Source organism: Manis pentadactyla, chromosome 4 (assembly GCF_030020395.1).
Source record: "Manis pentadactyla isolate mManPen7 chromosome 4, mManPen7.hap1, whole genome shotgun sequence".
Taxonomy (NCBI): domain Eukaryota; kingdom Metazoa; phylum Chordata; class Mammalia; order Pholidota; family Manidae; genus Manis; species Manis pentadactyla.
Genome location: NC_080022.1, coordinates 98,562,623 through 98,575,375, shown reverse-complemented (window position 1 = coordinate 98,575,375; position 12,753 = coordinate 98,562,623). Strand labels below are relative to the sequence as shown.

Sequence of the window (12,753 nt, the reverse complement as noted above, 5' to 3'; positions counted from 1 at the left end):
TGATGCTATATGCTGCCAGTAAAAATACAAAGAGCAAAATGTGTCGACATGTTTATTTTTCATCATCGAATGCCTTCTATTTTTAAGATTGTGAAAGTCTTCCATATTTTTTCTGTGCTTTAAATAGCTAAGGATCAGTAGAGGCTGTCTTAATTTTGTCTCAGGAAAAGGAGCAGCTCCTAAACTTTGTTGGTTCTTGGATCCTTTTATAAACCTAATGAAGCTGCAGATCCATCCTAGAAAATTGCTTTTCCTATAAACAGGAATTGTATATATAAATTTAAGGGGTTCATAGACCCTCTGAAGTCCATCTATGGAGCCCAGGTTAAGAACTGCCCTACTCTGCTGGTAGGTTAAGGTAAAGTTCTCGCTTGTTTTAAATCTTTTGCAGAAGCTGGAACTTCTGTTCAAACTCTTCCCAAAGTGTATCCTTGTTTTCTAGAAAATTTCCCCCAGTTTTAACCTCTAGTGCTAGGATCCAAGGGGAGTAGTCATTTTTCTGAGACAGCAAATCTATAAATTATCATTTAGAAAAATAACTGGTAGTTGACAGCAGTGCCTCCATATCCCCAGTTTGTTACAATGGTCAACAATGGTCTGGAAGCAGATAATCTGTCGTTCTAACGTAGCAGGTCAGTAATAGCCAAACAACTACATCCCATTGCATATGTTATTCACCTCCCTTCATCTCATCATGTAGGCATTTTATCATCTCACATCACAAGAAGGGTTAGTACAGTACAATAAGATACTTTACCTAATTTATAAATTTGTCTTAGGTATGTATAGGAAAAAAACAAATTTGGTACCATCTGTGGTTTCAGGCATCCACTGAATGAGAGAGGTTCTTGAAATGTATACCCCATGGAAAAGGGGGACTACTGTGCACATTCTTTCATCTCGGTGGCAGTCTCTCATGGTTATGTGTTTGGTTCCCAAACCTTTCTGTGAACTGAATTTGTAGTGAGAGAACTTCTTATGTATAGTGATGTATACTTTTTAAAAGGAAAGCCCTTTACAAGCATGTGCACATAGTTGTTTAGGCAGTATAAACATTCTCTCCTGGGCTGTCAGCAAACATCCACATCCATTGTTTACTGTCCAAGACTCACAGAACACTATCCTAAACTCCAGTTTAACTTGGATTTCTGTCATTTGAGTTGGGCAATGGGAGACTTTATACATATCAGTACTGTACATTATTGCCAGGTTAGAATGAATGAACACTAAATAACAAATCCATAATTAGGTCCAGTATGTCATTAAGAAGTAGAGACTTCAACACATTTAAATAAGGTCTGTCATTGCTACATAATTGAACTTAACTCTTTTTTTTTTCCCTATCCTTTCCCCAACAATACAGCCAAGTTCATAATTGGCCATTGCTAGGGGATTTTATTGAGTATACTGCTGCATCTTAGAGATGAGGTTACCCATTAATCTTGGAATTAATTGGATTTCCGCCTAGGTTTGTCTTATTTTCTGTTTGCTTTTTTTTAAATATAAAAGCTGGAGGTGTACACATGCATAACACAAAAATACTAATTTGTTCATTTTTCCATTTTAGTTTGCTAGGAAAATTTCACCGTTTTCCCAAATAAGGGATGCAGTTAGAGTGAGGCTGTGGAAAGAAACTTCTGTTCTTTGTGTGTGATTATTTTTGTGTGGAAAGGACTTTTAGTTTGGAATTGTCAGTCTAAGTGCATTGTCCCCATAATCTGTTAGGAACCACAGATAGTTTTTAGGCACATTCACTTGGAAATGCTTTGTGGTGTAGTGGAAAGGGCATCTGTCTTGTGACTGCTACTACCCACTTTTTTACCTTGTACCAGTCATTCAAGCTCTCAGGGTCCAGTTTTCACAATAAAATAAGGGTGTTGGACTAGATGATTTTAAATGTCCCAGTTGTAAGATTTAATTAATATATGACTAATAAGAGAATACTTCCTAGTTAGAGAAAATCATTTTATGAATTCAGAGAACCTTTATAAATTCAGGTAATTTGGATGAGGGCTAGTGCGAGTTGGTTTAATGTCAATTCTAGAACACTAAATACTTTTAACTGTTCAAGTTAAGCTTCAACTTATATTAGGCTGACAGTATTAATGTTGAGAAATCCTTGGGAAACCTGTTGCTTTGGTTAAGTCTGATTTAGACTATAAGTTATTTTTGAGTAGTTAATATTTTTTAAAGTAGCTTTAGTTTTGCAGTAATACCTACTAATCTTTTAAAAACATGTTTTAAAGGTAAACTTCAGCCCCTGAATACTAAAAATAATTGAACAGTAATTATAGTACTTGTGGATCAACTCATGAGACAAGGGAGTAGTTGGAAGTTTTAGAGTATTTTTCCTCCTAAATATAGATAAACCTATGTTAATCTTGAAAATGGAAATTATATTTTCAAAAGTTGTATCTGACAATGGAACTCCATCACAAGGTTATTTTCTTGTTTTAGCACTATATGTTGTTTTAGGCCTCTGCACAAGCACAGTTACATCCCAGTTAACATCTAGCACTTTTTAATGAAAAAGCATGTTTTGCTCAATGCACATCTGGTTTCCAGGTACTTGTCTCCAGATTATTTGAGCTATGAATCAGTAGTGACACCTAGTGGTTATAAGGATATGAGCATCGTGGTTGAATTGAATTTCATAGCCAACTTCTAGAGCCTTTTGGGCATCATGCATTGTCCTTAATGTTCTATTTTTATTACAGTTTTCATTGATTGGAATCTGGTTGTGGGGAAACTTAAAGGATTCCCATTATTGTTGCCACATTATGGTGAAATATGAAAATGGCTGTTGCTCTCACTACCTATACGAGAATTATTAAGGGTAGAGTGGATTTTTAAGATACCTAATACGATTCCCCCTGTTTTTAATATGAGGACAAATTGAAGCCAAAGAAAAGTGACCGAGGTGAAGTCATACAGGTAAGTAGTAGAACCTAACTTGAGCCTCCATCATCTAGGTCCCAAGCTTTCTGCTATACCCTAATCCAGCATTTAATTTTGAGTTTTCTTTTTAGTTTGAGAACTTGGTTTAGATGAAGGAGTAGATACTCAGTGTATCCTCAGCAGAACCAGTACTGATACATAAAGGCAGATTTTCTTTGAGTAATACAGGGCTGGTCCTCAAAATAGAGCTGTTGACAAAGGCAGTCAAATGCCTTCCCTGTTGGTGAAAATATCTGACTAAAGCACACTGGCAGGCACAGACTGTCCTGGATGTCACAGCAGAGTTGCTTCCACTGAGAGAACATGGTGGGGGAAGATCACATGAAACCTTTAAGCACCCTTCTGAGGTTGTGACTTCTCTGGCAAGCTAGAAAGCCTCTCTTCATTCCAGTACCCATAATTTGTAGCAAGAGGATTGGTTTTAAAGTAATCATTCATAATTATTTTAGGGTTTGTCGCACATGGTTGTTTAATCCAGATTGGATACATCAGGTACAGCAGTGGCACATGACTCAATACCATAAATGATATACAATTTAACATTCACTACAGTTTCAAAAGAAGACAACAGGAAACCCAGAGGTTTTTTTTTCCATAGAAAGTTTTTTCACATGTTTATCTTCCTGCAGTTTTGTACAGTATTTCTTCTTTGCCATTGTGATGTTAGTAAGCAAAGCCAATTATTATACGAAAATAGAACACACTTGATGTTTTTCACGATAACATTAATTGGGGGCGGGTTTGACCTCTAAGGAAAACAGTACATTGGAATGTTTGATTATCAAAAATATCATCCCTCCCACCTCCCAGGTTTGTAAAATAGTCTATTGGTCCAAGGAGGCCCCCAGGACTTGAGTCAGTGCCCTATACTGGTTAGTGACATCATCCAATATAGTTAAGTAACCTCTTAAGATGTCATTTCCACACTTAATGAGAAAAACATAGAACATTCCGAATAGAAAACAAGACTCAAAGGAATTCCTTTAAAGCTGTTTCTTTTTCTGGTAGCCACTTTCTCTTAATTCTAATGATGCTTTTCATGATGCTGTTTGGGTTCTAAGAGTCACAGGTCCTAACAATGTTTTTCCTTCATCCAGTCATTTTAAAGCTATGCAAATGTGAGATTTCATAAAGAAATTGGAAAGGGGAAACAAAAATATTTCAGGTTACTGTTCATCTGGTTACCATGCCACTTAGTTTAGAAGGGAAACTAATAATTGCCTTGGATTAAAAACATTGGGATCTTTCTGTCTCGTAGGTACGTGGTAATTTAAGTGAGGGAGTCTGGACCACTAGAATTGATTAATAACCTCAAAATCTAGGTTTAAGTCAATTTCAACCATTACCTCTGCAAAGTTAAAAGACAAGGAAAGAAATCTACATACATGTTTCAATGTACACTTTCCCTGCTTATATTGTAACAAGTGATATGATCCTGAACTTCAGGAATCATAGTGTGGAAACTGGATACAGTCCTCAGCATATCCATGAGTTGACTTTTTGTTAATCATGGATTGGCATTAACTGTCCACTTTCTGTTCAAATTCTGTTTTTCCTAATTTCACTTTTCTGCTTGCTGGCCTTATACTCCTGTGTGATTATAAGCTAATGTTTCCACTGTTACTGAGAATATCTGGTCTTTTGAACAGGATTCTATGCAGTTGGCCCTGGGCTTGACAATAATTATGAAAATTGTTGATGAAGGAGAAATAGTTCAGAGTTTGCTTCCAGGTCCTAGTTCAGGGTGGTTCTGAATGGAATACTTTTTCTCCTTAACCACCACCCCAAAATCCAGGTATTATAGATATAAGCAACATTTAGAGTAATGTAACATCATGTGGAGGAAAATGTCCGGGACGAGATGTCTAAGTCCTAGATTGTAGTCATAGTTCTGCCACTAACTTGCCATGTGAACTTGGATAAGTCATTCAGCTGCTGCTTGCCTGTTTCGCCTCTGTAAATCAAGGGTTTAGTTACTTGACTTACTATCATTAGAGGTTGCAGTAAGGATCAAAAGGACTATAGAAGGTATGCTTTGAAATGTCATCCTAACCCTGTCTTCATTAAGAGAGCATTTGCTGAAAAAAACCTGACTTCACTTGTTTACCTAATTTTGACAGAATTGGTAGTCCATAGCTGGTTCTACCCAGGGAGTGATGGTCTGTATTAGTACAGTCAGGTGGTTTCCAAGGGCTGTGTCCAAGTAGTATTGACATCAAGACTATGTCTCTGGTTATAGCATGTATTCTTTGATGGGTCTTTTCTGAACCATCATTGCTCTGAGAGGCAGTGGGTATAGTGGAAAAAGCATTAGAATAATAACCAAGGGACTTGTGTTCTGGTCCCAGCTCTCATTAAATGACTGAATGACCCTGAGCAAGTCATTTAATTTCTCTGGGCTTCAACTTTCTGTACTGTAAAATGAATTAGATATTCTTTAATCTCTTCTAGTTCTGATATACTCTTAATGCTAAGTTTTCTAAGTTTAATTCATTTGAATGTAACCTGTTAGTTTTTTTTTTTTTTAGCTCTCCCTAATGCTGAGTGGGACTGAATGGGATAGGTGGTTTTGGGAATCTTCTGTTTCACTGAACTGGTTCATGAACTATGAAAGCTCACGAGTTGTTGCGCTAGAAAGCCACTGCCCTTGGAAAGCCCTGATACCCTGGTTCTTACATCCCTGGCCAATGAATTACACTTATTAAACTGATTCAGAACACTTTGGCCCTTTTATTTACATACAAATGCCTTTTAGCAGTGTCATTTGGCTGTATTCTGATGTGTAGATGAGCCATTTCCCTGGACTGAAATCTTCCTTTGGACCAGAGGTAAGTGAAGTCTCTTATCCCTGGCTAGGGCTGTATTATAGGGTGAAGATGAAGGGGATAGTTTAACAGTCTTTTGGGAACTGGCATAATGTGGTATTTGGAAATGAAAATGAAGGAATACAAAACATTCAGTTCATCAGTGTAACAAAAAATTATTTGGGACATAATTTTTATAATCTGTTCATTAATTTTTGTGGGAGCCACTAGTATACTCCCTTGATACACTATCAAAGAGGTCCTGGGTTAGATCAGTCATTATTCCAATCCTGTGAAGCCCTGTTCTTAACACAGGCAGTTTGCATGTGTATTCAACCCTGTTTCTATTTGCCTCTTTATCCCTTACCCTGCTCAGTTCTTATGATGTAAACTTTAGGTGCTTAGACATTCCTGTGTTCCATTACCTACTCTTTCAAAAGAAAAATTCCTTTTCTAGTCATTTGCCTGCCCTCTAATGGAGTCCATCCCAGTCTTCTGCTTTCCCTACGGAGATAAGTCTATGAAATGAATGGATTTAAGTACTTACTCTCTGGAGTGTTGCAGTCTTCCTCTGTAGTTGTAAAGCTTTTCTGCCTACTCATATCATAAGCTCAGAGGGCCAGAACCACCTCCTTCTCATGTTAAAGGGAAATCCTTGAGGCCAGACCCAAGAGAAAGGACTCAGACAATGGTCAATGAGGATAGTGTAAGGAGAATAGCATAAAGGTAAAGGCTCCCTCTCCTCTGCCCTTCTGCTCACCTTTAGATTAGGTGCCACCTCATAGCCCTATGACTTTCCTTTCTACAGAATCAATAGAGCTGGGGTCACAGGGAAGCCCACTGAAGGTGCTTTAGGTTCCTGGCTAGTAAAACTTGACTAGATGGCTTTGGTGGGCAGACAAATTCTTGGCCTACAATTAAACAGCTAACTGCTAAGCAGTAGACTGGATAAGGAGCTCCTGAGTTGCTCTTGTGTCTCAGAGCCTAGGCTAGAGAGATTGCAATAGGGAGCTGGGGATTGGAGAGGGCAGGATGGGGCTTATCACTGACCCTGAGGCCCACCTGCTCTGCTATAAGCAGTGAAAATGGATAGGATTCCAGAAATGCTGTTCTCAGCCCGACTAGGGTGCAAACCAGTTGAACAGAGATGCTGTCCAGGTTCTCCATAAATATTAAAGTCCCTCACTTGCACGGAGATGATCAGGTTTCTTCGCCATTTCAGTTATCTTCAGGGATATCAGGCCTGAAGACACTCCAGACCTCAAGGCATCTTTCAGACCAGGTAAGAATAATCTAGAATCTCTTACTTGCTTTCAGACTCTGGACTTGTGAGGCACAGAAGTTTAACCTTCTGCAGCCTCAGGCATGACATAAGTCAGAAGCTTGGTCCCCATACCGCTGCCCTCTCTGCAGGAAGCTGCTCCTGGGGCCCCTTGGCAGAGCTCTGGATGGGCTCTATGCTGGATCCTGAAAGAAGGGTAATGCGGCTGCCAGCCCGGGGTTCTTCTGTTCTCTCCTTGCTGGCACACACCACAGTTACTGCATCTCTCAGGTATTGGCAATTTCCTTTTTCAAGATCCCAAGATGATAAATCTGACCACTCCCTTTCTTTCCCAGAGATGGAAACTGCAAACACTAGTGCTTCCAACCACAAGGTAAGTAAGCACTTGGTTCTATCAAATATGCTTCCCTCATCCCCGAGGTCTCACGTTTTTGCTTCATTGTTTCTCTTCTGCATCCATGCAAATGTAACTCTCAGGCACAAGTCTGCAGGTGCTTGGTAGTGGAGGAGGTTTTACTAACATGTTTCAGGATCACTGGGGTCCATGTAGAGACAGATGGCTGGACACAGAGAAAAACAGGCAGGGGGTGAAGCAGAGAGGTACAGACACAAAGGAGACAGGGACAGACAGAGGGTAAGTGCTGCTGTGTGGCCGCCTGGCAGCTCTGTGCAGGTCAGCTGGGCAGTGGGGGCCCAGGCTCAGTTGACCTCACCCACTTGGGGACATGTTGAGAGAACTCAGCAATAACTGACAGCCTAAAAGCTTACTATAAAAGAAAAAACAAAATGCATTGTTTTGGTTCAAAGGTATTGGGTCCATGGAGAAAAACATTTCACAAAAATCCATTGGTGTTTTTGTTTTCCACCTTTTCCCATGAATAAATATTATCCATTAAGAGCCTTGAAAAAGGTGCTTAAATACACAGTGTTATATTTTCTTCCTGTTTTTCATGTGACAACTCGGCCTCTGTGCTGCTCTTGGTCTTGTATTTTCCTCACTGGGACCTCCAGAAACAACTGGTATTTGGTCTGAGGCTCCCCTCTCCAGGCCTGTGCTGACTCTCAGCCCTACCCCCACTGCCCCAGCCCCTGCCCTGCCCACCCTCCCTTCCTCTGGCCCCAGTGCAATGCAGTATCACAGGGCTATGTCCATGTGAGCAGCAGTGAGCCCAGGTGCCCCTTTGCTGCCTCTTTCTCCCTCCAGGCACAAGTCTCAGTGCTAGGGATATACAGGGGCAGGCAGAAATAGTGGGGAAAAGGGGAGGGGGTGGTTGCAGGGGCCACCCTCCAACATGCCAGCCCCCTTCACTCCCACTACCCATACTGGCCCTCTGTCCAGTGGTTTTACAAGGCGGAGACCTTGACAACATTGCTGGCTATGGAAGGAATGTTCGTGTTGGGGCCTGGGCTGGCAGGGGGTGGCCGACTCTCCCCCTCTGGGGTTAGCGCTGGGGGGGTGGGGATGCTGATGATAGCCGTGGTAATCTGGGATGTTCTGCAGTTTGGTCTCAGTCCATCGTCTGCTTTCAAGTTAAGGCTGGAGCGACTGGGACAAAAAAAAGAGTGAGTTGATGACAGTTCCTCTTGCTAGTATCCCGAAGTTTCCATGAGCCCCTGTATTTCTAGCTCATAGTAACTAGGAGTTGTGGTTTCCCTTTGTTTCTGCTTTTGGTAATCAGCCTGTAATTATCCATTCTAACTATTATTCCTAAACTACTAACAGTTTTGCCAAGCCATGTGTATTGGGCTTTAGAATTCAGGGGACACATTTTTTCCTCCAGTGGATTATTTACCTATCATTTGTGGCATTTGACTTTTGCTTTCCCTGAATTCTTTGCAACTCACTGAAAGTAGTGGAAAGTGGCTGAAATATAAGCAGATAAAGGAGGGAAAAGTCAGTCTGTGGTTCAAAATCAGCCTGGAATAAGCTACGTCTAACACAATTGTGAACATTATTTCCTTGAGAAATCAGTTAGTCCATTCTTTTCACTGGAGTAGGTCATTTTTGGATTTGTTTTAGCTATTTTTCTGGTATCTAACCCCACATTGGCCTAAACCTACCATAGTATCCATTAAGGCACAGGAAGGGCCTTTGGGTTAACTTGCAAGGAGGAGAAGGAAGGTGGTTGGAAGGGAAGGTGTAGGGACTCATATTCATGCATTAGATAAGGAGGTGCAGGGGCTAGAGAACCCTCGAGGTTCTTGTATGCTGAGGTTGTTTCCTTCTGTGAATGGACCACTCCAGCCTCTGGGAGTGATGGTGTTGGAAGCCACCCACCTGGTAGTGAGGGAGGGCTGCTCACTGCCCTGGATGTGGATCGTGCTGAGCTCTTGCATGCTGCGCAGGCGAGTGGCTGGCAGGTTGGAATTGGGCAGATGTGTGGTTTTCTTACTACGACGGGAGCAGCAGGTGGTGGTGAGGCCCGGGTGGCTGGACAGGGAGGGACTTCTTGTGGACGGGTAGTTCTGCATTGAACTCTCCATGCAGTTCTGCTCAAACATCTGCTCATCTATAAACTCATGGTTCTGTGGGAAGCAGAAGGAGAAGTGGTAGGGAAAGGAGATAGGCAGTGGGGGATGAGCCCCCATGCTCAGAATGGCTGCCTGCCTCTGTTCTGGGTCTTGAGAGAAAGGCTCCCAGCTGCCTGGAGCACAGATAAGCATCCAGGAGGGGTGATGGCCCACAGGTACCAAATGAAGAAAGAAAGATTCCTACTGGCAGCCCTGGCCATCAGATCAAAGTGAGGGAACTGCAGGTGTGCAATTGTGGTGTAGCATCCACTCCATCAACAGCTTTGAGCTGAACGGATGCAGAGAACACGGAGAGATTTAGTGGCATCATCAGAGCTAAAAGCAAAGACTTCACTTACTTTGCAGGCTTTGCACAGGACCTCCTGGGGGTGGCAGATAAGGAATTACTGACTACAGGTCATGGGTGTGTTAGGTTGTCTCTTCCTGATGTAACGGGGGGCATCCTTATGAGCCTTGGGTAAGCATTAGACATAAGCTTTAAAAGGCACTGGATTAATCTCAGCATTGGGAAAGCTTTGTTCTTGAAGGCCAATTGAGTCCAACTGTTAGGGTTATGATTCCTTTTAATTATTATTATTTTTTAACCTGATTATGGGACATAGATCCTTAATATATCTGGAGGCACAGGATTCCCTGAGGCAAGTGTAAGCAAACAGCCTCCTGACTCGAGGCCATCAAGATGGGGTAAAGTTGAATGCGGGATAACTAAAAAAGGGCTGTTTGACCAAGGTGACTAAACATCTATGGTAGTAATGGTACGGCCAAGGCTGCCAGGGTGATGTGAAAGTCTGCGGAGAAGTGGCATGAGAACAGAGTTCAGAGAGAGGCCAGCCCTGACAGCCAATGCCGGGGTCCCCATGGAGTTGGGGAGGTGGCACCAACGGATGTGGCGCACGGACACTCACAGGATACAAACATCGGTGCCACGTTCCACCACCCCCTCCAAGCCCCTAGGGAGGTCAGGAGAGGCAATCAGAAAGGCAGTTGGATAGTTCAGCACAGAAAACTGAGCCTGAGCTGGTACTGGGTATGGCAGCAGAGGTAGGATAAGCCCCAAAAGAATCAACAGCACATGCAGAGAACCAGACTAGGGGGTAAAAAGAGGAGGATCCACAGACTCAGAGGAATCAGAGAGAGAAACATCAATTGAATTTGTAAAAAGTTATACCTTGATGGTGGAGGTTCGTACAGATAACAGGGGATCATCCACAAGATAGGACAACCCCTACAAGACAACATGCCAACAGAAGATAGAAACACCATTGATTGTACAGTCCAGCATTCCCAAGCTCAGTTTTGACATTCACACTCAATCCCAGCATTCCCCGCTTTGAATCCAACATTCCATCCCTTGCTCCCAGCATTCTCCCTCCTTTGCTCCAACACATCCCTGCTCAAACCCAACATTCATTCCTTCCACCCTGACGCCTGCCTCTTCTATCCCAACATTCCACCCTTGAGTACAACATTCCTCCCCTGAAATACAGCATTCCATCTAATAGCAATACCCCACCCCCACAATCCAACATTCTTTCCCTCAAATTCAGCATTCCGCCCCTTTAGTGCCAGCATTCCATCCCTTGATCTCAAAGTCTCATTTTTTCAATGCCAACATTCCAGCCCTTCAAACCCAAACATTCTCACCCATATCCTTTCAATCTACACATTCCACCTCGCACATGCAACTTGGAAAGGGCAGTTAGGTCCAGTCCTATCCCTTTGGCAAGCTCTGAGTCTTTAAGAGAAATTCTAGGTACACATATGTATTTCTTGACACTAAGAAATATTTGCTAGCTCCTGGAAACTAGGGCTTCCGGGGTAACTTTCCATTTTGGAAGTCCTCATTGGGTTCTGCTACCATCCACAGTATCCACTTTTGGCTCATATTAAGGGTCATGTAACATCTATTCTGCATCTGGGAGGCTGGGATGTGGAATAATTTCAGAATTGGAAAGCTCCTTCTTTAGTGTGCTGAGTCCTGACTGTAGGCTCTTTGGGGAGGGAGGGCTGAGAAAGGGTTTTATGTTGTCTCTCTGGTTGTCTATCCTGCCTATCCCCCATACCCCTGCCCCCACACTATTCCTAACACTTTCTGCCAAGGGTCTAGGGATGGCTCCACTGCCCTTCCTTTTGGTCTGCTGGTGAGGCACAAGCATCATTCCACATTCCAGCTATGGCACCCTAAACTGTGACTCTATTTCAATAATAAGCCTTTCAGAATCTGAGCTCCTTGGGAATTGCTGAGTGACTAAGGTGGGGGTGGGGGTGGTACTGATAAAATCCTGGCTAGACAAATATATTCTCAGCCTCCTTCATTTACTGTCTCCTGTTCTAAGAGGAATGTAGGGAGAAAGGGACCCACAAATTCATCAACCGAGGCCCAGGGATCAGACAAAAACTGCCATTCTTCTCTACTGTCTTAGAGCAATCTAGTATAAATTCTGCCCTGGTTTGGAAGAGTGATGCCTATCAGGACTGAGATACTGATAGGTAGAGCCCTTAGCCCTCATAACCAAGCAGTGGGTCATGGGAACTGGTGTAGGGGTGTGTGGCAAGTCTGGGGATAATGGCCACCTTTAGGCTGATGCAGGACAGAGCTGGCCTCCCCACCGTGGTGGCTTTGCCCCAGTCCTGGCCCTTCCTCCCGAGGTCTGAGAGCAATCTAATCACTCCTTTTTTGATCCAAAGGGGACAGACATCAGTGCCTGAAGTGTGGGCCCAGGTGAGGGTGAAAGCACAGTGTTTTCACTGTGAGTTCCAACCCTCCAAAAAGGGTTGGGGGTTCAGGGATGAGAAAGGAGGTGGCAGTGGGCTAGGACTCACAGTGGTTTTTTCCAGGCAGTGCAGCAGGTGGTGGTGCTGGCTCTCAATTAGTGAGGTGGTCTTGCCCATGTGCTCCTCTTCTGGGGTGCCCTAGTAAGGAAAGAAGGAAGACTGAGTATAAAGCTAGTGGCTCTTCCTCTCGGTCTTCTCTGTTTCTCCACAGAAGCTAGTAGGGCACCAGAAAAGTCTGGATGAACCAAATTTTAGGGTCACTGTAGAACATGCTAGTGTTTGCACTGGGGGCCCTTTGTCTAAAGCTGGTTGAGGTGTAGCGGTGATAATCCCACGGGAGAGGTATGTGGAGCAGGCAGCACCTAGGGAGAGTTGGGAACTGCATCCTTCTCAGGATTCACA

General features: G+C 43.0%; 1 protein-coding gene across 2 annotated transcripts in view; it reads right to left on the bottom strand.

The window, feature by feature from the left end:
- Nucleotides 1-803: 803 nt before the first annotated feature.
- The window catches only part of KCND3 (potassium voltage-gated channel subfamily D member 3), a 207,310-nt gene continuing 195,360 nt past the window's right edge, over nucleotides 804-12,753 (bottom strand). The window contains exons 5-8 of one of the 2 annotated variants that reach the window (XM_036928879.2): nucleotides 12,400-12,489; nucleotides 10,745-10,801; nucleotides 9,323-9,570; nucleotides 804-8,590 (exon numbers count right to left, since the gene is read on the bottom strand). In XM_036928879.2, the coding sequence (XP_036784774.1) occupies nucleotides 8,389-8,590; nucleotides 9,323-9,570; nucleotides 10,745-10,801; nucleotides 12,400-12,489 (597 nt within the window). In that variant the 3' untranslated portion in view covers nucleotides 804-8,388. The remainder of the gene's footprint in view (nucleotides 8,591-9,322; nucleotides 9,571-10,744; nucleotides 10,802-12,399; nucleotides 12,490-12,753) is intronic. The other variant, XM_036928880.2, reaches the window with a different exon arrangement.